The sequence below is a fragment of the Gopherus flavomarginatus genome, chromosome 5, assembly GCF_025201925.1.
Source record: "Gopherus flavomarginatus isolate rGopFla2 chromosome 5, rGopFla2.mat.asm, whole genome shotgun sequence".
NCBI lineage: Eukaryota > Metazoa > Chordata > Testudines > Testudinidae > Gopherus > Gopherus flavomarginatus.
Window position 1 is genome coordinate 31,489,642 of NC_066621.1, and position 24,997 is coordinate 31,514,638.

General features: G+C 50.5%; 1 protein-coding gene across 1 annotated transcript in view; it reads left to right on the forward strand.

Moving 5' to 3' along the window:
* Positions 1-24,117, forward strand: part of LOC127052622 (zinc finger protein 560-like) — a 521,510-nt gene extending 497,393 nt beyond the window's left edge. Inside the window, exons 2-6 of the mRNA XM_050956494.1 lie at positions 15,535-15,641; positions 17,811-17,894; positions 18,588-18,714; positions 20,537-20,619; positions 22,894-24,117. Coding sequence (XP_050812451.1) covers positions 17,823-17,894; positions 18,588-18,714; positions 20,537-20,619; positions 22,894-23,061 — 450 coding nt within the window. The 5' untranslated portion in view covers positions 15,535-15,641; positions 17,811-17,822 and the 3' untranslated portion in view covers positions 23,062-24,117. The remainder of the gene's footprint in view (positions 1-15,534; positions 15,642-17,810; positions 17,895-18,587; positions 18,715-20,536; positions 20,620-22,893) is intronic.
* The last annotated feature ends 880 nt before the right edge of the window (positions 24,118-24,997 follow it).

The window sequence follows — 24,997 nt, forward strand, 5'->3', positions numbered from 1 at the left end:
AGCGTAGGTATCTGCGCAACCACAAACCCTTAAGTCCCCCAGGGACCCCTCCAGACCATACGTAGGTTTCTGTGACCCTTACCAACTCCTTAAACCCCCAGGGACCACTACAGCCTGGACGTATGTATCTATGCTCACCACAACCCCCTAAGCCATCCAGGGACCTCTCCAGTCCTGACGTAAATATTTGTGCCCCTCATGAAGCCCCTAATGCCCACCAGAATGTTTCCAGCCTGGACGTAGCTATCTGTGCCCCCCACGACCCCTAAGCCCCCCAAGGATCTCTACAGCTTCTACATAGGCGTGATGCTCTGTGCATTACCCTGCATGGCCACATGTTGTCACTGTTCCTCTATGAGAGAAATGCTCTGTGCATTACCCTGCGTGGCCACATGGAATCACTGTTGCTCCATCCAGGAAATGCTCTGTGCATTTCCCTGCATGGCCACATGGTGTCACTGTTGCTCCATGCAGGAAATGCTCTGGCCATTACTTAGTGTGGTCACAAGGTGTCAATGTTGCTCCATGCCGGAAATGCTCTGTGCATTACCCTGCCTGATCACACGGTGTCACAGTTGCTCCATATGGGAAATGTTCTGTGCCTTACCGTGCGTGGCCACATGGTGTCACTGTTGCTCCATGCGGGAAATGCTCTGTGCATTACTGTGATGGAGTAGGGACTGTCTGCGTGGGGGATGGGAGAGCAGGGGGTGACTTTAGGACCGGACACGTGCTCAGCCTGTAACCTGAGCTAGGAGGGGGGAGGGGTCAGCACCTTTGCCCGGGAAGCTGGACACAGGAAATGGCCAGCTGGAGGGAGTTGGGTTAGTTCAGTTTCGGTTTTGGTCTGGGTGGTTGGAATTCAGGGATTCCCAAACTGGGAACTAAGTTTCCTGAACCCCTAGAAGGACTTGATTGTGGGGTCCTGCTTGTGCCTCCAAGCTCTGCTGTATCCTTCGCTCCTGTGTCCAATAAACCTTCTGTTTTACTGGCTGGCTGAGAGTCACTGTGAGTCCCAGGAAGAGGGGTGCAGGACCGGACTCCCCCACACTTCGTGACAGACCCTAAGCCCCTCCGAGACCCCTGCAGCCTGGACGTAGGTATCTGTGCCTCCCACCAAACACCGAAGACACTCAGAGATCCCTCCAGCCTGAACTTAGGTATCTGTGCCCCCCACAAACCCCCTAAACCCCTTAGGGTCCTATACAGCCAGAACATTGGTATCTGTACCCCATATAGACTCCATAAGCCCCTTGCGACACTCCAGTGTGCACGTAGGTATATGTGCCCCTCAAAAACCCTTTAAGCCCCCAGGAACGCCTACAGCCTGGACATAGGTATTTGCACTCCCACAACCCCCATAACCCCCCGCTCCCGGGACATCTACAATCTGGACGTAGATATCTGTGCCCCTCATGAAACCTCTAACCTCCCCTGGGAACGATACAGCCTGGAAATACGTATCTGTGCCCACTCGAACCCCTAAAACCCACTGGTACCCCTACAGCCTGAACATCATAGGTGTCTTTGGCCCCCACGAATCCCCTAAGACTCCCAGGATGCCTCCAGCCTGGACGTAGGTATCTTTGCCGCCCACTAACCCCCTAAGCCCCCCTGGTAACCCTACAGCCTGGATGTAGGAAAATGTGCCCCCCACGAACCCTCTAAGCCCCCTTGGGACCCCTAGAGCGAGCATGGAGATTGGAATCTGTGTCCCCCCCAAACTCTCTAAGCCCCCCAGGGAGCGCTATGGCCTGGACATAGGTATCTGTGCACCCCAAGGCCCCTAAGATCCCCCAGACCTCTGCAGCCTGGCTGTAGGTGTGAAGGTGCTGCCCGTGGGAGTCAGCTCAGCTCACTCAATCAGAGTGAATTGCAAATAAAACAGGGCAGACAAATCCCAAACGCTGCTGGTTATTTCAATACTTAGATTTACCAAGCCAGCACAAAACAGCTTCTGTAGTACCTCACTGGTTACTTAGAAGTTTAAACCACGCAGTTCCCTTAAAGTACCCAGCCTCAGGCCTCCGTCCAGACACACCTGTTAGATATGATGATGATTCCTGAAAATCTTACTTCATCATGTTAAAGAAAAGATTCTTCTGATCCCAAAGGATCAGCCACATAACCAGGTTCAATTATAACTTAGATTTTACCTAAAATACATGCTATAGCCAATTCTTATTAAGTAAGCTAAAATTTATTAGAAAAGGAAAGAGAGAGAGTGAGTGTTGGTTAAAAGATTAATAGGCATATAGACTTGAATTCAATTTTTGAGGTTCAGATACAAAGTAGAGATGAGCTTGTAGTTGCCAAAAGTCCTTTCAGAAATAGTCCATAGGTTATAATCCAATGTCCATATTCAGGGTGGCTTCAGTCAATGACTGGGGATCTCAATCCTTGTGGCTTAAGGTTTCCCCCTCTTGAAACCCAAAGCAGATCTGAGATGAAGAAGGATCGTGTCCCAGGTTCTTAAACATTTCCAGCAGCCTTTCGGCCTGAGAAAACAATAGGCTTAACTCTCCTTCCAAGCATCCTGGCAATTAGTACAGAGTAATTTATTCATTAAACAGTTCAGATACAGATTACCACAACCTTCAAAGAGGCACAGACAATAATACTATTTCACTCAAGTATCATCAAAAATGTTAATATTCTTTTTTTGCTCTTTGAATTAAAACTATAGCAATAGACAAGACTTGTTTGCCTACATCACAAGACCTGAGCAAACACCTCCCCTTCTACCTCTAACACTGCAGACTTGCATTTCAAAGCTCTGTTCATTTACATATCTTGTTAACCAGTTTTTAAGGTTCACCCACGGGTCAGATCAGTCGGTGAGGTGAGTTAATTAACTCTTTCTGGCCCTGTCACCTTTCAATGAGATATTAAATTATACTTATAATGTCACAGTCGCGGTGAGTTGACTGCTGCAGCTCCCCGTAGAGTCTGCCTGCGCCTCTCACCGAGCTGGAGTACAGCAGGCGAGGGGAGAGCACTCAATGTATTGCATCTACACTAGACGCGATATATCGACCCCCGCTGGATCGATCACTGCCCACCGATTCGGCAGGTGGTATAGACATGCCCCGAGTATCTGGTGATCGGAGCTGGGCCCCCGAGAGGGACACATTGAAGGAACTCAGGGGTTAAGGTGCCTCTATTGTCAACTGTCAGGGCTGCTGTGGCTCAGAGGAGGGTGCTTGACTGCCTGGCAGGCTTAGGCGCCGCAAGCCTTGGAGGTGGGAGAAGTGAAGCAGGCCACGGCATGTTCGGGGTGCTCGTTCTCGGAGCAGGGGTGAGCTCGGGCGAGGAGGGTGCCGCAGGGCAGAGCAGGAGAGTTGCCACAAAAGGGGAGCCTCAGGGTGGAGGGGGGATCTGCCACGGGTGGGGCGCCTCAGAGCAGGGGAGCGGGGGGAGGGTGCAAGGTGGAAGTTTCGCCTAGGGCATGAAACTTCCTTGCACCGGCCCTGCCCCACGCCCTGCCTGCAGACAGCCCTGCACCCCCTGCCCTGCCCTGCCGGCAGTCAGCCTCTGTCTCCAGCCAGCCCTGCACCTTCTGCTTTGCCTGCACCATCCGCATCCTCCCTGCCCTGTCTCCACCCAACCCCTGATTCACCCCCCTGTCTGAAGCCAGCCAGCCACGCAGCCCTTGCCTTGCCTGAAGCCAGAACCTACCTCCAGCCAACCCCACATCCACTGGTGCCCTGCACTTCCCAGGGCAGTAACCCTGCACATCTGCTTCAATGAGGGGGGCAGGGAGCAGCTGGGACCCACACATGTGCACACCCTAGGGTGACCAGACAGCAAGTGTGAAAAATCGGGACGGCGTGGGGGGTAATAGGATCCTAGATAAGACCCCAAAATTCATACTGTCCCTATAAAATTTCGACATCTGGTCACCACAGCACACCCCCAGGACTCCTGAGTTCCATTGCTGGGTTTCCTATTGGTTCCTCTGCTTGTTGTTTTCCTTTTCCTGGGGACTTTGGGCAAGTTGCTCCCCACTCTCGGGCTCTGTCCCTAGCAGTCAAATGGGGATTTCATACCTTCCCGCTATTGGAAAGTGCTGGGAGAATCTCCCAGCAAAAGCTGCTCTGACAGTGGTAAGCAGCATCTGACCAATCAAGGTCGGAGCTCACTGCCCAGGAGGAGTGCTTGGCTCTGGGGTTTCACTTCAGCCCAGTGTAGAGAGAGAGCCCTAACCATGGAGTTTGGCTCAAGAAGACCAAGTCTCCAATTTGTTAAGGGTGTTTTGAATTTCAATCCTGTGCTCCAAAGTGCTTGGTGTCAGTTGTAAACTTTAGGAGCATGCTCTCCACTCCATTTTCCAAATCATTCATGAAAATATAGAATAGTACCTGACACCGGATTGATCCCTGCCAGACCCACTAGGTTCACCCTCCCCGTTGGGCAGCTAAACATGGAGAAGGGCTCCTGGAGTCTTGGCTTTCAACCAGCTCTGCACCCATATTACACTGATTGCAACTGGACTGCATTTCCCTCGTTTGCTTCTGAGAATGTCCTATGGCACTGTGTCAAAAGCCTTAGTAACACCAAGCTAGATCCCATCTATTGTTTACTCATCTCTACCAGGCCCAGAACCCTGCCAAAGAAGGAAAGAGGATTGGTTTGGAATGATTTGTTCTTAACAATACCACGCTCACTAGTCGTAAGATCCAAATCATCCCGTAGGTGCTGCTGACAAACTGAGTGTTTAAGAATGTATTGCAGGATCTCTCCAGCTATGGCAGTCAGGCTAGCTAGTCTGTAAGTCCCAGAGGTCTTTTTGTTCCCCTTTGAAAGATAGGTCCTGTCTTGTTCATGGATGGGAAGATGTTGTTTTTCAGGGGTCTCAGACAAGAACTGGGGCACAACACCTGGTTTGTTAAGGCCACAAAAACGGAGGCAGGAACCTCTTCTCTGCTGCTGGCAAAGAACCACAGGTACCTAAAGATAGGGACTCACGTCTTTGAATGGGCTTTAAAAAGTCAGTGGTTAATAAGTTTGGCCCCGACCATTTCTTGTTTCCACAGACAAGACATTTTAGCAAACTTTAGAATTCCTTGGTGCTAAACACTGTGAAACTCCCTTTTCTCCTTCACAGAGGGCTTTAATACCCCTTATCTCACTTGGGCTCTAAACTGCTCATACTTCGAGAACTGTTCCTGTTCCGATTGGACAGATGGGAGAACGGAAGTGACCTACCCAAGGCCTACACAACAAGGCGATGGCAGAGCCAGAAAGAGAAGCAACCAGATCTGACTCCTGTTCTAACAGATGAAAACACCCCAGAGCCCAGGAATCGAGATGGTGGGAAAATTTCATTCAAACCGTTTCTGTCCGAAAATCCCATTTAGACTAAACTAGTTTGTTTCTCAAAATCATAACAAGTGGGATGAAAGAGCTTTGCAAAAATATTTTGTTGCAAAATATTCTTGTTTGTCAGAGTGTGTTAAATTGTCTCCTCGCACACAAAGAGGAGACACTTACATCTCAACCATTAGATAAGATGCTTCAATCTGAGCTAAGTCGTCGCTACTATTAACAATTTCAAAATAAAAAATACAAATAAAGTAGACTATTTCAGCTAATCTATAATGTCATAATCTGCTCTGAGTAAACGTGATGGGAAACTTCATATTATGCACTACTTCTAGTGACAGTCCCAAATGATCCGCATCCTTCACCCACCATGAGGTAGGTAAGAGCGGATCATTATTATCCCTACTTGAAAGAGGGAGAAGCTAAGGCTGAGAAAGGAGAATTGACTTGTCTTACGTCACACAGCCCGTCAGAGGCAGTGTTGGGAATAGGACCGAAGAGCCCTGATTTTCAAACAAACCATCGGATCTTGAATTTCAGACACTGAATGACCTGAATACTGGTCTCTCAGATGAGCTCCAGACCAACAAGAGTGACAGTAATTATTCAGCAAGTATTTGAGGAGAACTGCAATGTTAGAGGGAATCATCAACTGCTCAGAGACAATTAATGCAGAGAAGCAGCAAAATTAATAAAAGATAGAACTGGTTCTGACTTATTTACTTGATCTTAAAAGAGAACAACAAGGACCTGAGTCTCCTCCCTGTCAATAACCCCCTGCTCAACCAATCAGGGTAGGGACTGAGGACGGGAGGCTGAGGGTTCTCACCAGAGAGCCCAAAGGATAGCCCAGGTCACCGGTGGGGATCACTGCCCGAGCACTATTTCAGTCCCACATTTTTGGGTGGACCTTCCATAGTGGGAGCTGCAGAGGACTTCCCTGCAACACACACACACACACACCTCCGTCCTGTTGTTGGGAAGGGAACAGGAGAAAGGACAAAAGAAGCAAGAGAAGAAGAGGATGGAGGGATGGAGGAAGAGGTGAAACAAAAAGGAAAAACCCTAATGTCCCCAGCGATTCTAAGGGACAAAATCCCAGGTGCGCAATAAAATTCTGCCTCCTTAAGCTCGTGTTTTCCATGCCTAGAATTCACTTGTCACCAGATAGATCAGACTGAACAGGTTTCAAACCTCCAGGAGGCTCTTACCTTCTAAACAGGGACGGCTGTTTTCTAGTAAAATCACTACAAGGGAAGGAGGAAACTCGAAAGAGGTTCCTCCTGGCGCTCACGTCCATGACCCCAAATAATCTCTCAGTCCTCAAAGAGAGACCTGGAGAAGGAAACGTGCTGAAGCAAAGCCACAGAGGTCTCTGAGGTTTCCCTGGCCCCTCGCCCCTGTCCTGCCTGGCTGATGTCAGCATCTCTCTGTGAGGTCACCACCTCCCCACCACCTTTGACCAATACTCTGAGGTCCTGCAAAAGGCCTTTGTGATGTCACTGCCACACCCCTCCCTTGCTGGGCAAATGTCCTGCCCCTGGCCAGGCACTTTGGAGGTTTGAGCTACTCCCTGTGGATCACCCCACTCAAGGAGCGTTTATTCTACGCAGTAAGCCGGCTAGACAGGAAAACATCAGACGCTGCTCCCAATGCTAAACTCAGTTTTTCAGAAATTAGTCGACTTCATGGTCAGAAGACACCATTAGAGCATCTAACCTGCATATCACAGGCCTCCTGTATGACATAACAGCAACTTTGGGGGCAAACACATTCCAGAAAGGCATCTAGTCTTCATTAAATGACACCAGGAGATGGTGAATCCACCACTTTCCTTGGTAGCTTGCTCCTGTGGTGAATCATCCTCGCTGTTGACTATTGTGCCTCAGTTGTAATATGAATTTGTCTCTTTTCACTTTCCAGCCATTGGGTCTTGTTATGCCTTTCTCTGCTCCATTCAAGAGCCCGTAAATACCCAATCTTTTCTCTCCATTAAGGCCCTTCAACATTTCAATGAAATCATCTTTCAATCTTCTTTTGATAAGCTAAACAGGTTGAGCTCTTTCAATAGCTCACTGGAAGGCATTTTTCTCCAGCCCTCAGAACATTTGGTGGCTCTTTGCTGCCCTAGCTCCAATTTCACAACATCTTTTTCAAATGAGGATACCAGAACTGGAGGCAGTATAAAGGTTGTATAAAGGTAAAATTAAATAGGTTGCAGAGGAGTTTTTTTTTAATTTCGGCTTTCGTTGCTAAAAATTTTGTCTCTCTGCGGTGAGAAAAAACACTCCCCGAATGCCAAAATTTGAGCCATGAAAAGCGGCAGTGTGAACAGCGCATCATAGGTGGAGCTGTGCTCCCGGTGAAAAAGCTCCTGCCCCTCATTGGAGGTAGTTTGGCTTTGTTGCCAGGGAAGCTCTCTCTCAGCGATAAGGACGGCCACACAGCGCACCTTACAATGGCATGGTTAGAGTGGCACAGCTGCACCGTGGAAAGGTGCGCGGTGTAGACACAGCCTCAGAGCTGGGGAAAGCCGACAGGCGCTGAGGAGCACAGGGTTCAGACAGAGACATCCGTTAGGAGAGGAACTATTCACAGGGATTCTCTATAGCCTAGTAAGGTGGAGAGGATGAAGATGATAATGTACAGGTAGGTTCTGATGAGAAACAGTGAAATGAAAGAGTCTCCCTCAATTCCATCATATAATAGCAGACAGCTAAAATGGGACACATTTCAGAAGTGCTTAAATACAAATGCTAAAAGTCTAAGTACTAAGACTGGTGAATTTGAGTGCCTGGTATTGAGTGACGATATTGATAGAATAGGCATCACAGAAACCCTTGCACCCCCTCCTGCACCCACATGGGGAGACTGACCTGTGTGCATGGAGCAGCTGGCATTGCTGCCCCCCACTCCTCCCTGGAACGCTGCTCATCTGGGCACCCCTAGGGGCTGTGGGATGTGGGGGCAAGAAGTGAGATCATCCGAGCTCCCTGCATCCAGGTCACTTTCCTCAGCCGGGCTGCATAGCGGGAGGGCAGAGAGCAGCAGCTTCTGATGCTCCCCTCACAGCACAGCCCAAGTGGGAAAAGTGACCAGGACGCATGGAGCACATAGGGTTGCTCCTTACTCCCCTCAAACCTCTATGGACCCATGGAGGAGCATTGGGGCAGGGGAGAGCAGTGAGCACCTTTGCACTGCCACACGGTGCCCTTTGACCCCTGGAGCCCTGGGCGGCTATCGGGGGGCACCACCCCTAAGGCCGGCCAGGCTCCCCAGAACGAGCAGCAGAAAACACAGAGACTGGCCACACACTGAGCAGTGGTAGCCTGGGCGGCGCGTAATGGAGGCTCAGGGGGGAGGGGTGTCATAACATTTTTTCCCAGATTTGGACCTTAGCGTCCAAAATATGGGTGTTAGCATGAAAACTAAGCTTGGAGGTTAACAGCTTGGACCTGGTAAAGCTGCCACCAGCCAGGGATTTATACAGTGCCTGGCTCACTATGGTCTCCCCAAAACCTTCCCCGGGGGATCCCCAGACTCAGATGCCTTGAGTCTCACAACAAAGGGGAATAAACCATTTCCCTTCCCCCTCCTCCCCTCCAGGTGTTCCCTCCCTGGGTTTCTGGAGAGATATACAGAAACAAGCTCCGTGAATCTAAACAGAGGGACTCCCCCCTCCCTGTTTCCAGTCCTGGAAATAGAAGTACCAAGATAGCTAATCTCTCTTCCCCCTTACCCAGAGAGTATGCAAATTCAGGCTAGTAAATCTAACACAACGAGATTTTCCCCCTGACTTCTTCCTCCCACCAATTCCCTGGTGAGCTGCAGACTCAATTCCCTGGAGTCCCCACTAAAGAAAAAATCCAACAGGTCTTAAAAAGAAAGCTTTATATAAAAAGAAAGAAAAGGACATAAAAATGGTCTCTCTGTATTAAGGTGACAAATACAGGGTTATTTGCTTAAAAGAAAAAAATGAATAAACAGCCTTATCCAAAAAGAATACAATTTAAACATTCCAGCAACTACACACATGTCAATACAAAAAAACCCAAAATAAACTTCTTATCTTTGTACTTACAACTTGGAAACAGAAGATTAGAAAGGCAGGAGATAAAAAAATCACTCTCATAGCCGAGACGCCACAGACACAAGACAAAGAACAAAGAACTCACATACAAACTTCCCTCCACCCAGATTTGAAAAAGTCTTGTTTCCTGATTGGTCCTCTGGTCAGGTGTTTTAGGTTACTGGTGTTACCCCTTTATAGGTAAAAGAACATTAACCCTTAGCTATCTGTTTATGACAAGGGGGCTCAGCCTCCCCAAACCTTGCACTGCCAAGGGGACAGTGGGGCCCATGATCAGGGGCCCTGGCCAAGTTATTTCCCCCTGGAAAAGTCTCCCCAATGTCAGCCCCAGGGCTGGAGGAGCTCCCACTCCCTGCTACAGCCCGGGGGCTGCAGCAGGGGCACAGAGCTTCTCTGGTCTCAGGGCCACAGCGGGGCAGGGTTAAAGGAGTGATAGGGTGGGGCTGGTGGGGGAAGGGGTGGAACACAAGTGACAGTGGATGGGGCCATGGGTGGAAGGGGGTAGAGCCACAGACAGAAGGTAGGGGCATGGTTCTGGTGCTGGGGCCCCCACACTTGTTCTCCCTTTCCCGGGGGTTTGGCATCACTAGCCCCGGCTTAGCGAGTAGGGTTCAGTGGTCCCCATAATGTGGGGTGCGACTCCTAGGGGGACACAGAGGAACATTCATGGGGGCACCTCAGGACCTGAGCCAGCCCACATAGAGGGCAGGGAGGGAGCATCGCTCTGCCACAGCTCTTCCCCAACCCCACCCTCAGCCTGAGTCTCTGGCTCCCAGCCCGGCGTCGACCCCTTTACCCCTGTCCGCACCCCTCTCCCCAGCAAGCAACAGCCCCACTCCTCCCAGCCATGGCTAAGAGGGCACAATATGAAATGTTTGGGGACCACTGGTTTAGGGTGACGTCCTCAATCACTTCTCTGCAGTCCAATAAAAGCTATTCCTCACTCACCTACCCCTCCATCAGGACGGACTAGGTATGTTCTGCTGCCCTTCACTCATACAGGAAGGAGAATAACATTTCCTTCCACTCAATCCTAAAGTGATTTGTAACCCAAGACCATCCCAAACTGGTCAGTTTGGGGAAGCGGCCCCATCATGCTGCATAGCTAGGCAGAGTAGGTGTGTCTATGCAAACACGGTCTGTTCCTGAAGTCTTTCCCCAGCTCCTCACTAGGTGAGAAAGGGGAGCTCATTCAGACCCTGCTTACGCTTAGTATTTAAAAACTCCTTAGTGTCCCTATCTCTGCCGGCCTCAGATTTCTCCTCCTGTCCGTTTTTTGACAGCTCAGATGAGGTGACCGAGTGGTTAAGGTGATGGACTGCTACCCCATTATGCTCTGCCTGCATGGGTTCAAATCCCATTCTCATCAGAGGCATTTAGTCTTCACCCTCCTTTATAGACAACCATCTCCCCCTTTGGTACAATAACAGATCAAACAATGTTGCTTGTGTTACCCAAAATTGGGTTAGTTAGTAAGCTTAGAGAGGACTAATAATGTCCCTCGCCCCCAGAGTTTGGCAGAAAGCAACACATTTATTAGATTGATAGCTAAGCTCAAAAGAAGGGATGGGGGAGGGTGTCACACTCATACTCACGCTTCCAGGACAGGCCTGGCAGTGGAGATGTCAGGATCCTTTAAGGTAAGTGTCCCACAGCGCAGCGATGGATGGTGCGATGAAGATAAGTCTCCCTGAGGTGCAATAGAATGTAACACAGCGAACCACTGGCCAGATGGGCCGGGTGAAGGGCATTCACTGGAGGTACAAAGGAGAGTGGGAAAGCCACTTCACAGGCATTCAAAGAGGGAAAGGACACAAGCTGGGGGAGTTTAACAGACGTTTTGAGCATACAGGTTATACAGAGCATACAGATCACTGCTGCTCCTACAACATGATAAGTTCTCAAGCAGCATGTTTCTTACTTTGCCCATCTGTCAATTTTGATGATTATTGATGGAAATATTTTGCCATTGGGTTGTGTGTTTACACAGAAATTGACATTTACCAACAAATACACAATTCTTCCAAGCCTGCCTAGTCTGCAGTTGATGGGTTTAGAGGGACACATTCACTCTTCCAGGTCCCCATTCCAGGCCTGTGCTCTCCAGGTTGTCAACTTCCCGCACTGCTGGGATCCTTCCCTCATCTCCCCCCAAACCCCTTCTGGGGTCCCCTCCCTACACTGTCTAACTCCACTGCTCTCAGGATCCCTTCCTGTTCATTTCATTTCCTGCCTCCACTCTGGGCAAAAGCTCTGCACTCTTCCCACACCACAAGTTGAACCCAGGCCACCTGGGTGAAAACCAGGAATCCTGACCACTAGCCCATATGGGACTATTGTTGCATCTGACGAAGTGAGTATTCACCCACGACAGCTCATGCTCCAATACGTCTGTTAGTCTAGAAGGTGCCACCGGATTCTTGGCTGCTATTATTACTACAAGTCAGGCCTTGGCTACACTGGAGAGTTACAGTGCAGGTGGTGGCTTTACAGCGCTGTAACTTACTCCCCGTCCACACTGGCAAGGCACATACAGCTCTGTATCTCCCTGGCTACAGTGCTGCATGTGCTCCACCTCGACGAGAGGAATAAAGAGAACAGAGCTGGTGATGCAGAGCTGCGGTGCTAGTGTAAACAGTGATTAATCTTACTACACTGTCACTGACCTCCGGAACCTTCCCATAATGCTTTAAGTAGAGATAACACTCTTTGTTTTGGTGTGATGCCTCTGTTTGTTTTGTTGTGAGCTCAAGGCTCCCGGAGCTGCTTATATAAAAAAAAACACATTTACTGTTTGCAGTGAATGAGCAGAGGCAGGGGGATCCCTTTGGAACACCCACAGCTGGTGTTTGCTTGAGGAGAGAAGCAGCCGGGTGGGCATGGCGGGGGGGGGTCTGTTTTAGATCAGCGACTTATCTGGTTTGTGAGGAAAAAAACAAAGGTGGCTATTTGCATTTAGTGAATGAGAGAGGGGTGGGGGAGGAGGCTTGAACTTGCCAGGCAGGGAGCTGAGACAGTGTCAGCTCCAAAAATCCACTCGCTCTGTCTCCCCCACGCTCCGTGTCACACTCCACCCCACCCTCCTCTTTTGAAAAGCACATTGCAACCACTTGAATGCTGGGAAAGCTGCCCATAATGCACCACTCCCAACAGCGCTGCAAATGTGGCCATGACAGAGTGCTGGTAGCTGTCAGTCTGTCCACACTGCAGCGCTTTCCCTTAACAGCTGTAGGAAGACAGCTTTAACTCTCAGCGCTGGACAGCTGCAAGTGTAGCCAAACCTCTCTAAGCCGACCCCTTATGAGAACAGCAGGGACTAGCATGACTAGATGTCCCGATTTTGGGGTCTTTTTCTTATATAGGTGCCTATTAACCCCACCCCCATCCCAATTTTTCACATTTGCTGTCGGATCACCCAAGCAGGGGTTGCACACAGGGCTGCGTTAACCTTCAGGTGCTGAGGTTTCCCTCCCTCCATTCCCAGAGCCTGTGATCAGGAAACAGACATCAGGGCTCCCAGGTGCTGCACAGACCATGACTGAGATCAGACCCCATATTATGCAAGGTGCTGTACAAACCCTGGGCAACACTGAGACACCCAGGAGGTTCCCCTCAATTTCCCTGAGCCTCTGCTGTCCAACTTCTTCTGAATTCCTCTGGCTCACCCCCCCCACACAAAAAACCCATCTTTCCAAACAGGCCTTCTTTCCTTGCCCCTTGATTCTGGTTTCACACCCTGGGACCATCTCCTCTCTTTGTCTCTCCCCCTCCAGGTGAAGCAGAGATGGAGTCAACTTCAGCCACTGGAGTCAGCCTCAGCGAGCACTGCAGCCGGCCCCGGGGGAGAGGGGGTGGTTGCAGACACAGGAAGGGAGCAGGGGGTGCTGGGAAGAAGGTGGCAGGAGAACAAAGCTCAGAGACCCAACATGGGGAAACTCCAGGGGGCGGGCCTCTGACACATCCCAGGTGCGGGCAGCTCCTGGGGGCGGGTCTCTGGCACAGCACATGGGCAGGGCAGCTCCTCGGGGCGGGGCTCCAGCACAGAGCAAGGGCAGGACAGCTCCTGGGGGCGAGGCTACAGCACAGAGCGTGGGCGGAGCAACTCCGGGGGCGGGGCTCTGGCACAGCCCATGGGCAGGGCAGCTCCTCGGGGCGGGGCTCTGGCACAGCCCGGGGGCGGGGCAGCTCCTGGGGGCGGGGCTCTGGCACAGCCCATGGGCAGGGCAGCTCTTGGGGGCGGGGCTCTGGCTCAGCTCAGGGGCGAGGCAGCTCCTGGGGGTGGGGCTCTGGCACAGCCCGGGGGCAGGGCAGCTCCTGGGGGCGGGGCTCTGGCTGAGCTCAGGGGCGGGGCAGCTCCTGGGGGCGGGGCTCTGGCACATTGTGACGCGGAACCCGGGCTGAACAGCTGCTTCCTGGTTCTCCACGTGCTGCCAGCAGCGCTGGAGCTGCCCGAGCCGGAGCGGAGCCGCTGTTCTCAGCTGCAGCCAGGATCTGCCCCCGGCCTCGCTGGGATCCAGGTGGGGACAGAGACTGGGGCCCGGGGGTTCCCCTTGGTGTGGCTGGCGGGGGCGGGAGGGGAGAAGCCGGAGCTGCAGGCGGGGGAAGGGCGGTGGGACATTGTGACCCGGAGCCCCCGGGGAATGAGAGGCGCTGGGGGGCAGGAAAGTGACTCTGCCCCAGGGAGCCTGGGAGAAGCCTTGAAGGCGCCTCGGCCCCAGTGGAGCTGCAGGAGGATCCGCCCGCCCGCCCCGCTGGGATGGGGGGCCCGGGGCCCGGCTGTCGTGTGTGGGGGAGGGGCGACCCCGGGCAAGGGGGGGGGGCTGTGTATTAAATCCTCCCCATAGCAATGTGCTACTCCCGGGCACTGCGCATACCCAGTAACAGCCGCTGAAGCCGCTGCCCTTCCCCCTGCCCGGACCAGCCGTAACGTTCCGCCGGGTGCTGGGGGCGGGGCTGGAGCGGGGCGGGGGAGTAACAGGGAGCGTGGGAGGGGCAGGCGCAGAGCAGGAAATTGATGGGCGGGGGGGGGTCAGGCAGCTGGAGGCAGGATTCGTGGGGGGCTAAAGGGCACAATCCGGGCTGGGGGGAGGAGCAGGAGTTGAGCTCAGGGGGAGGCGCTGGCAGAGCCCCTCTCTTTGGTGTGAGGGCGGAGGTGTGAGGGGAGAGGAGAAGCTGGAGTTGCAGGGGCGGGAGGTCACTGGGGTGGGGGGGGTAGATCTGTCTCTGTGCAGCCAGGACATTCCTGGGGTGGGAGGGAGGTGAGTTAACTGGATCCTGTCCCTGTTTTTGCCACTTCCTCCCACACACACATTCTCTCAAGATTTCCCCTTTTCTCTCTCATTATCACACGTGGCTATAAAATCCAGGGAGATTCTCCTCCACCCCCCCCAATGATCAGCTCTCTAATTGCCTCTGATTTTCCCTTTTCTCTCCATACTTCTCAAATGTCAATTTAAAATCTCTCTGATGGGGGGTGGATTTTCCCACCCATTTTATCTGCAGCGATTTGTCCTTGTTTGGGTGGGAAATTGTTGCTCTGGGTCATTCCCCAGAACATGGCTCCCACTGGAGTGGGATGGGATGAGGTTCCCGTTCTCTGCCAGGGCAGGGAAGGGAAGGGAGGAGCACATCCCCCATGGAGACTGCCCATACCCCATTTCCCAATTCCCCTGCGGCCACCTTCCATTGTCCAGGGAGCCTTCCAGCTCCCCCCCGCCCTTAAATCAGCTCCTCAAAGGGCTCTGAGCTGCTCACGTGAATAGTTGCCCCGTGGCCGGGGGGGACCATCACATTCTGTTTATGTATTGGACAGTCATATAAAATCCAGTCCAACAGTCCCCCTTTTCCACTAGTTATTTAATAGCAACATCAAATCCCCTCCGATCTTGGTGGTTTTCTCTCATGTTATCAAATGTCGTTTGTGACAGGGTTCTCTCTGCGTGTCTCAAAGATTGATATAAAATACCCCAAACATTTGCCCCACTTCTCTCTAGTTGTTTTATTTCTAATTGAATATGATGGGTTGTTTCCCAATGTGCTAAGATGCAGCCGCCTCTGGGGTGGATCCATGGCGGTCATTATTTGCTAGTGACAGCCCGTGGATCTTTCTTGCCCTCCAGGCCTTCCATTCTCCTGTTAAAGAAGCACTCCCCAGGCTCCCTCTGCCTGTGTGACTGGCCAGCAGGAGGTGGTGTTAACTTTCTAGCCACTTCTCACACTCTGTGAGGTAACACTTGCAGGGGCAGGGAAGGTGTCTGTGTGGGGAGATTGCAGCTGAAGGGGCATTGTGGTAGGGGGAGGCCTCTGGGTGGCTGGGCAGGGGATACCCTAGTCAGGTTGGTGGGTTGTGGAGGTTTGGGGTTTTCGGGGGTGGTGGTTCTGATGTGCCCATCCCTGAGGCTATGGGTCCTGGAGGTGGGTATCGCTGGGGGCCTGGTGGCTGCAGAACAGTGGGGCTGGGTGTCTCTTGGGGAGGCGGGACAGAGGGTTAGAGGGAGCCTGGTTCTGTGCCAGGGGCTCTGTCTGTGCTTCCCCCGCTGGTTCCTGGTTTTGTTGCCATGCCCAGAGCACAGAGCTGGGGGAGGGGATCCCTGGCACTAGGTGAGGGCATGCCAGGGAAGCAGAGTGATGGGTCGCACTGTAAAGCATCAGGGGGTCACACTGGGCAGAGGAAGGGGTCGCAGGCAAATGTCAGGGTAGATCGTTCTGGAGGGTGGGGAAGTTCCTAGGCAGGCAGTGAGGGACTGAGTTCCCAGTGGGGGGGGGTCCCTTGAGGGGGTCCCTGGCTGCTGGGGGCTCTTGGTGGGGGGAACCCTTTGGGATTCCCAACCTGGCAATCATGGTGTGGTGGGAGTTCTCTGGCCGGTGGGATTTTGAGGGGTATCTGGGGTCCCTGGCCAGGGACTCTGGGGGCTGCGTCCCAGGAAATATCTGATGGGATCCAGGCTGGGGGGTTTCTGGGGCACCTGGCTGGGGGGTCTGGGGTCTGGGTACTAGGGGGTGTCTGGGGGCTGCTGCTAACCATGATCCTTCTCTCTGGTCAACTTGTACCAGAGTCCTGGCTCCTAGTCACCAGGTCACCAAGTCCATTCCCCAGTCACGTGCCCTGTCACTGTGATAACTTTCTGTCCACTTAGCAAACACTTTTAGTGTGAAATCACAGAATTTACGTTTCTCCTCTTTTGAAAACTGCAGGAACTTTCGGTTCCATTTGAAAATTTTTTGCCCCCAGTCCTTGTCCTAGATCTGCGGGGGTGAGGGAGGTGGGAAGGGAGTCAGCACTGCCACACGATGGTCTTTTCCACAGCGTTCTGAACTCATTCTTTCTGAAATCCAGTGTCATTGAGACCGTTGTTAATCCAGAGTCACTGTATGGAAAGTCAAGGAGTGATTCCAGATGGACAGTGGGTCAAATGAGATCAGCCATTCTCCCTGTGAGGAGGGGCTCCCATTAGCTGCTCTCCCCAGAGAGCTAAAGGAGGGAAGCTGCTCATACACTCTGTCCCTCTCTGCTCAGGATATTGGGGTTCAGCTTCCTGGGTCAGATGCTGCAGCCTCCATTGTGATCTGGGAGACCAGGCTTGGCAGCTGCTGCTCCCCCAGTGGGGCTCTGTGCTGGGAAGTGACCTTAATTAAAGCTTCTTGTCTGCCCGGCCCAGGGGATGACTTTCTGCAGCTGGTCCTAGCCCCCTAGGGCAGTCCTGGGCCCTGTTACTACTAAATTCTGAGCCAGAGTCTCCAGGTAACTGAAAGACCTCAGGGAATGTCCTAGGGTCTGGCAAGAAAGTGACTCTGCACAAACAACACCACCTCATTTCTCCTCCCATTAGCGGTTGCCAGGAGGAAATCCAGCCATGGGAGAGCAAAGCCCCCAGGAATGGGACTGTCCCAGCCAGAGGGGCTAGGGAGAGAGGACAGGGGAAGGAGAGACTGAAAGGGGCAGTGGGAGAAATGAATGTGGAGGAGAGATTTCCAGCTCTCTAGTCCACCCAGACACATGTATTGCTGCATCCTGGGGCAGAACCACTTTCCAGTGAACAAAACAAGGATCAGACAGAGCAAAAGCCAGTTCCTGACTCCATATTCCCCCTGCTGGGGTGTGGCTGCCGTGGGGTCAGTGTCTGAGGGAATCCCCCACAGTGACTCCTTTGGTTCTGCTCTTTTCTAGCCTTGTGTTCAGAGAAGGGGTGAGGGGAGAGAGAAGGGAGGTTAAAAATGTGTCTGTGGACTTAGCCTGGCAGGAGGGGCCAGGTCTAAATTGTAATAAACAGATTGAGCATTTCCCAGCATGACAGAATCTAGGGTGTCTGTCTGCAGGGAAAGGGCCTGTAGGAGTTGTGATGTGAAATTAACTAAAACCGGTTCTGAAACGCCCACAACTGCCCTTCTCCCCCAGACAGGCTGCAGAATGTTTTGCTCCAGCTCATCCCAGCCTGGCGTGGGACAGGGAAGAGAAATGGCTGCAGTGGAGTCAGTCCAGGTAGAGATTATCGGGGGGTTGCTGTTGGGTTCCTGCTGGAGGAAAGGGAGAGCAAATACACCAGAGGTGGGAAGGTCTGCAGAGTCTGGTTTGGAGGTTGGAGCGGGGCAGGAAATTCACAGCGTGGGGAAAGGAGGAGGCCAGGGTGTGGCAGACCTGCTGGGAGTTATTTACTAAGTGGCCTAGATTCTAGGAACAGACCCAGGAGGTTTGGAGGTGGAAATGCCCTAATTTGTGAAGAGAGAAAATAACCCACCTACATGGAGCTAGTCAAACTGACCAGACTCCTAGTGCTGGAGCCTGACCTCATTAACCATCAGCTGCTGTGAGATATAAAGGGGACACCCATGAGTCAGGCTTATTGGAGCTGCCTCTCCCTTCATATCCCGCTCCTCACAATGAGAAGGGTGTTGGGCATCCTACCAGCGAGCTCTCCCTGGACCCTGCCAGGGGCTCCATCTCCTGTATTAGTAAGTGGCTAGTAGGGGGGTGATGGATATGCTGGGAGAGATAAGGGGCTCTCTCTTCATCCCCTCACCCTGGCATTTGCTGGATACTCTGAGCCAGGTCGAGGTGGGACTCTCCTGACTATGATCCACCCAGAGCTTCCATTTGATTCACTCTTCTCTGCCACAAATAGTGGGGCTGTGAGTGGGGCAGCAAGTCCTTAGTGTTGGACTCTTACTCTTTCAGGGGCTGGTGACCTTCAAGGAGATGGCTATGTATTTCACCAGGGAAGAGTGGGCTCTGCTGGACCCCACTCAGAGAGCCCTCTATTGGGATGTCATGCAGGAGAACTATGAGACTGTGACCTCGCTGGGTAAGGGTTCCTGTCCCTTCTGTTCTTGGAAGGGGAAATGAAGAGTGAAGGTTCACGCCACCCCCACAATGCCATCTGTACCCTGTCCTGTTTCAGCATCACCCCAATAGGCCAGTGACACACATAATACCAGAGACCCTCCTCTGCTGCAGAACACTTTGGGAACAGAGCACAGGAGCCGTATTGCACAGTGTCAAATATCTCCTGTTTGCTCAAGTGAAACTGGGGGTTAGGTCTGGCATAACTGTCCCATACCCCTAATCATTTTTGTTGCCCTTTTCTGAACCTTTTCCAATTCCAATATATCTATTTTTGAGATGGGGTGACATGTGCATGCAGTATTCAAGATGTGGGTGTATCATGGATTTATTTGCTGTTTTTACAAATATGATCTATGAGATATTCTGTCATATCTATCACTTTCTTAATTATTTCCTACATTGTTCACTTTTTTTCACTGCTGCTGCACATTGAGTGGATGTTTTCAGAGAACTATCCACAGTGACTCCAAGATCCATCTCTTGAGTGGAAACAACTAATTTAGACCCCATCATTTTGTATGTATAGTTGGGATTGTGTTTTCCAATGGGCTGCACTATGTGCTATCCTGTCATCTAGTACTGCTGAGATCCTGGATTCAGTAATATCCCTGCCCTTCCTGTTCCCTTTCTCCACCGAACCCCGCCAGCCCATGCTTCCTGTTCCCAGCTTCCCCAGGATTCTCGCACTGTCTCTGAACCTCTCTGTCAGCAAGAAGCAGTGCCAGGGACACTTGCCCTCTGTCTGGAGTCTTCGATTTCTGGGACATGGATTTACTTTCTCTGTGTTGTAAGAGGCTCTGTCATAATGAGTGTCTGTGATGTTACCCAGAGTACAATCTGGACTGTTAAATAGCTGTCCCCTCAGTCCTCCAGCATGGGGTGCCTTTTCCACTGTTTTCCCGCGAGAACAGCCCCTCTTGGCCAATTAACACACAGTCTCCAGCATGTAACTCACTCCCAGCTACACAGTATTGAGTGCTGCCAGACAGCCACTCATGAATTACACCTCAGGAGAAAACCAGCAAATTCTCAAGTGCCCAACTTTCCCCCAGAAATGTGCATCTTGCACTGTCCAGCACGCTACTGAACGACCCAAGCTCATATGAAGTCTGTCATTTCATCAGCGGAAAATGACATGCACCAGCTTGTTATCCCAAACAGAGTTTCCAACACACTTCAATCCACACATACTGGTTAGATGAACAATAAACCAAGATTGTTAACTACCAAAAACTAAAACTAGGCCCAGTCCATGAAAGGGGCACTCCCAGGAGAGACTGTATAAAGGCTGGAACATGAAACACCTTTGTAAACCTGAGACAGCTGCCTTGGGGACAATGACAGGGAGAATCCCCCAAAGTGACTCCTTTGTTTCTGCTCTTCTCTGGCCTCCGATTGTTCCTTCCAACGTGGAGTACTTTGCACTTGTCTCTACTGAATTTGATCCTATTTACTTCAGATCATTTCTCCCGTTTGTCCAGATCATTTTGAATTTTAATCCAATCCTCCAAAGCACTTACAACCCCTCCCAGCTTGGTGTTGTCCGCAAACTTGATACGTGTAAGAGAGAGACTGTTACTGGGAGGGTTTCCCCATGTGTCAGAGGGTTACACCCTGGTGGGAGGGGGCTAGGCCTGTACAGGAATAAGGTCACTCTGTGCTTCACAGTGTGCTAGAACCTAGAATGTGCATTAGCAGGGGAAAAGCTAGGGGGAATCGGCTTGGGGAATGGACAAAAGCCTAGTCTGAATTCTCACACCTTGCCCTTTTCACCCCGGCAGGCCAGAGAATAACATCCATGTTTCGCTGCAGATCATCTCGTCCTCCCAGGGGCAAGGAAATGGCTGCAATGGAGCTGGCTCAGGTAAGAAATTATCAGGGTGGCGGGCTCTGCTTGGAGGTTGAGGAGTAGTAAATGCATAAGAGGGTGGGAATTGCTAGAGGTGGTGGGAAGCAGGAAATATCTCGGGTGGAGAAAGGGAGGGGACAGCATGTGACAAACCTGCTGAGACTTGTGTAGTGTAGGGCGTGATGGGTTGTCACCCCCAGGAGGCAGTTTGTGGAGCTTCTGGGAACTGCTGTGTCCTCTAATCCTCACGCTGGGCTGGCCCTTCTCACACTGCTTTGCTGGAGATTTCGCCAGCCTCTCCAGGGCCTGTTATCACCCAACACAACAGCAGGTGGCGCCATGCAGCCAACTAAGCTACCTGAGTGCGTTACCTAAGCCACTCAAGGACAGATAGAAGACAAGAGCCAATTTCCCACTCCCCAACCTTGCACACTTGCTGCAGTATAAATCCAGAATGATACCATCTTATAGTGCACAGGGATCTCTATAATGAAAGCTCCTTAATGTAGTTCCCCTTCCCCACGATATGGGACAGATGTGCACAACAAGCTGAGATTTTCCCCAGACACTTCACTCAAAATACGCTGGTTAAGATAAAGCATCAAACAAGTTTATTAACTGCAGAAAGATAGATGAAGTGATTATAAGTGATAACAAACAGATCAAAGCAGATTATTTAGCAAATAACCAAAACTCAGACTAAGCCTAACATACTAGATGGATAGAATTTGAATTAGCAATTTCTCACCCTGACTGATGGTACAAGCAGTCCCCCAAGTTTCCATACACAAGCTAGAAATCTCTTGATCCTGGGAGCAGCACTTCCCCCACATCCGTTTTTGTTTCTCAGGTGTTTCCAGAAGTTCTCTTGTGTGGAGAATGAGGCCAAGAGATGATGTCACACCCCACCTTATGTAGCTTTTCCATATGGTGGGAACCTTTTGTTCCAAACTCAGTTCCTAGTCCAGTTTGTGGAAAAATACAGGTACTAAAATGGAGTTTAGTGTCATGTGGTCTGGTCACAGGCCCTGCTGAGTCATAGTAGCCATGACTCATAGGCTGGCTGAAACATTCACAGGAAGGCTAAGCTCTTCCACAGTCCATTGTCTTTGTTGAGCCATCAGCACTGTCTGGCTTCTTCACTGTTGTACCTGAAAGGGTCATTGTGGGTGTTACCCAGAGTAAGCACATTTGAAATACAGATCCAGAGTCAATATCCATAACTTCAGATACGAACATGATATGTGCACACAAATAGGATAATCATATTCAGCAAATCAGAACTTTTCCAGTGACACCACACATGATGCATCTTCTACAAAATAGATCATAATTATGTCCTAATCATATTATAATCATACCACTATGATGAATATGGGGGTGTAGTGTCAGATAGGTCCTAATTTCAAGGCACAGGAGTTGGGAATGGAACTTCCCCTCTTTGTGGAACAGGAAATAACCCTCCAGCCAGGGCTGGGACAACTTCCCAGACTCTCAGTGATGGAGCCTGAATCTACTGACATTTCATTAATTACCACCAACCCCAATCTTTGTGGCAACTGTAAACTTTATCAGTGATGATTTTGTACTCTCTTCTAAGTCATGGATAAGAATGTTAAATAGCACAGGGCCAAGAACCAATCCCTGCAGGAACCTGCTAGAAAGAAATCCACTCGATCATGGTTCCCCATTTACTATCAGAGTTTTTAATCTATTTAATGTATGCCGTGTTTATTTTGTATCATTCTAGTTTTTTTTAGTAAAAATATTGTGCTAATCAAGTCATGTCCCTTACGGAAGTTTAGGTATATTACATCAATACTATTAGCTGCAACCAAACTTTTGATCTCATCCAATAAGGATATCCCGTTAGTTTGATAGGCTCTATTTTCTCTAAACCTTTGTTAATGGGCACTACAATTCTGACCTTCTAACTTCTATTCTTTCTGAATGACTTCCCCTTTCTTCCATATATTTTATTTGGAGAGTGCTTGGATTCCTACCTGGGAGCCACTGTCAGGGTCCAGAGACAGCCCCATCTCCTATATTAAGCTCTGGCTAGTAGCTATGTGATAAATGTGAAGACCCTGCTTCTGTCTGTCATATGGGAGACACAAAGGTTCTCTCTTTCTACCCTCTGATGCCTCCTGGCTGCTGTAAGCAAGGTGGGGTGGGACTCTGTTAACATGTGCCTCCCGGAGCTTCCATTTCCCTGGTGCTGCTGTTCCGTGAATAGTGGGGTTGTGAGTGGGTCAGCAGGTACTGAGTATTGGACTCCTGCTCTTTCAGGGGCCGGTGACCTTCGAGGAGGTGTCTGTGTATTTCTCCAGGGAAGAGGGGACTCTGCTGGACCCCACTCAGAGAGCCCTCTACAGAGATGTCATGCAGGGGAACTATGAGACGATGGTCTTGCTGGGTAAGGATTCCTGTCCCTTCTGTTCTTGGAAGGGGAAATGAAGAGTGAAGGTTCATGCCACCCCCACAATGCCATCTGTACCCTGTCCTGTTTCAGCATCACCCCAATAGGCCAGTAACATACATCCTACCAGAGACCCTCCTCTGCTGCAGAACACTTTGGGAACAGAGCACAGGAGCAGCATCACACAATGTCAAATATCTCCTCTTTACTCAAGTAAAACTGGGGTTAGGTCCAGCATAATGAAGAGAAGCTTCCTACCCCCAGCCTTCTCTCAAACCCTGAGCCTTCTCTACCCAAACCAGAATGTGCTTGGGGTGTAACAAGCAGGCGGCTGGAGTCAGAGCTGCCAGTCCAGGGTTACTTATCATACAGACACTCAGTGCGTCCTTGAACGCTGGCTGGGAGTATCCAGACAGGGGAGCTCCAGCAGCAGAACACTGAATCTCACCCAGGATTACAGATGACACAACTCCTCGCTGATCTGGATTGCACCCCAGCATGTGAAAATGGCCTAGGTTGGTAGTGACATTTCTTGAGACATGGAGAGTCTTGCTCCCATATCACCAGGTGTAATAAAAATAACAGGAAAGGCCAAATATGGAAAACTGATTCTTCAGCTTGCTTTTGACCTGCATCATATTTTGCAATATATTCCAAATAAGGAAATTAACGTGCAACGTATGTGTCATTGTTTGTGGTTTTAAGCTGTAAAAGGCTTGTGTGATTTTTAGCTCGGGAACAGTATTCCAATAGCTGTCGCCCCCTGCGTGCTTGTAACCAAGAAAAGAGCCTCAGGCTGAGCTGATTCAAATATTAATCCTGTGGTCGTTTTCCACAACAGCCTCAATAGGTCCCTGTGATGGAATGTAAGGCTACATCTAGACTACCCACCGTATCGGCGGGTTAAAATCGATTGCTCGGGGATCGATATATGGCGTCTCATCTAGACGCCATATATCGATCCCCGAGCGCGCTTATATCGATTCCGGAACAACACCAACCCCAACGGAGTTGCTGATTTGACAGGGGGAGCCGCGGACATCGATCCCGCGCGGTGAGGATGGGTGAGTAATCCGATCTTAGATATTCGACTTCAGTTACGTGAATAACGTAGCTGAATTTGCGTATCTAAGATCGTTTTCCCCCCGTAGTGTAGACCAGCCCTTAATGTCTTCACATCTTCCCCCTGCAGTAGAATGGCTGTTTGACCAGCTGTTTGCCTTGCTGTCTCTGAGGAACTGGTCTGTGGGTGTTCCCCAGAACTGTAACTTTTTCAGTAATATCATACTGTAAAATCTCACAATTTTACATACAGTGTTACTACACATTTTAACAGGAGGATAATATTCAGTAGGTTATGCGTTTTCTAATGATACCTCACAAGCCATACTGGGTACAAAATTGATCATAATTTTCTAGAAGAGTGAACACAGGGGTACAGATTGACACAGTGTCTGTGTGTGTGTTCCCAGCAGATATGTGGGTATTTCAATCCCTCATAAGCACAATGTTTGGCATCTTCAAGGACCTGGGGAACTGGTCCTGGGAATTCACTAGTTTAGCAAGAGTGAGACTGCATGAAATTGTGAGACACTTTGGTATTAATAATAAAATAATATAATCTGATAAAATTGCAATGAATCATGCTAGGTATGCCATGTAAAGTGTCAGTGAAAATGTTATGATTTGCCAAGTATGATAATTTTGTTTCTATGTTTCTATCACTTTTGTATTGTGAGTTACAGATATGTAAGGTATATCTGTATTTCCAGACTTGTGCAGTTTTTCTGGGTGACACCCCCAGACATATTGGCATCAACTTTGCCTAGCATGTTTGTTGGCTATTGAGGGTCATCAGCTGTACAATGTACCTATGGACCAAGGGGATACACCTATTGAGTCAGCAAGACATGCCGGGGTTTGCCTGTGTAATGAAACCTCCAAAGCTTTTCCATGCCATGTGCTGTGAAGCTT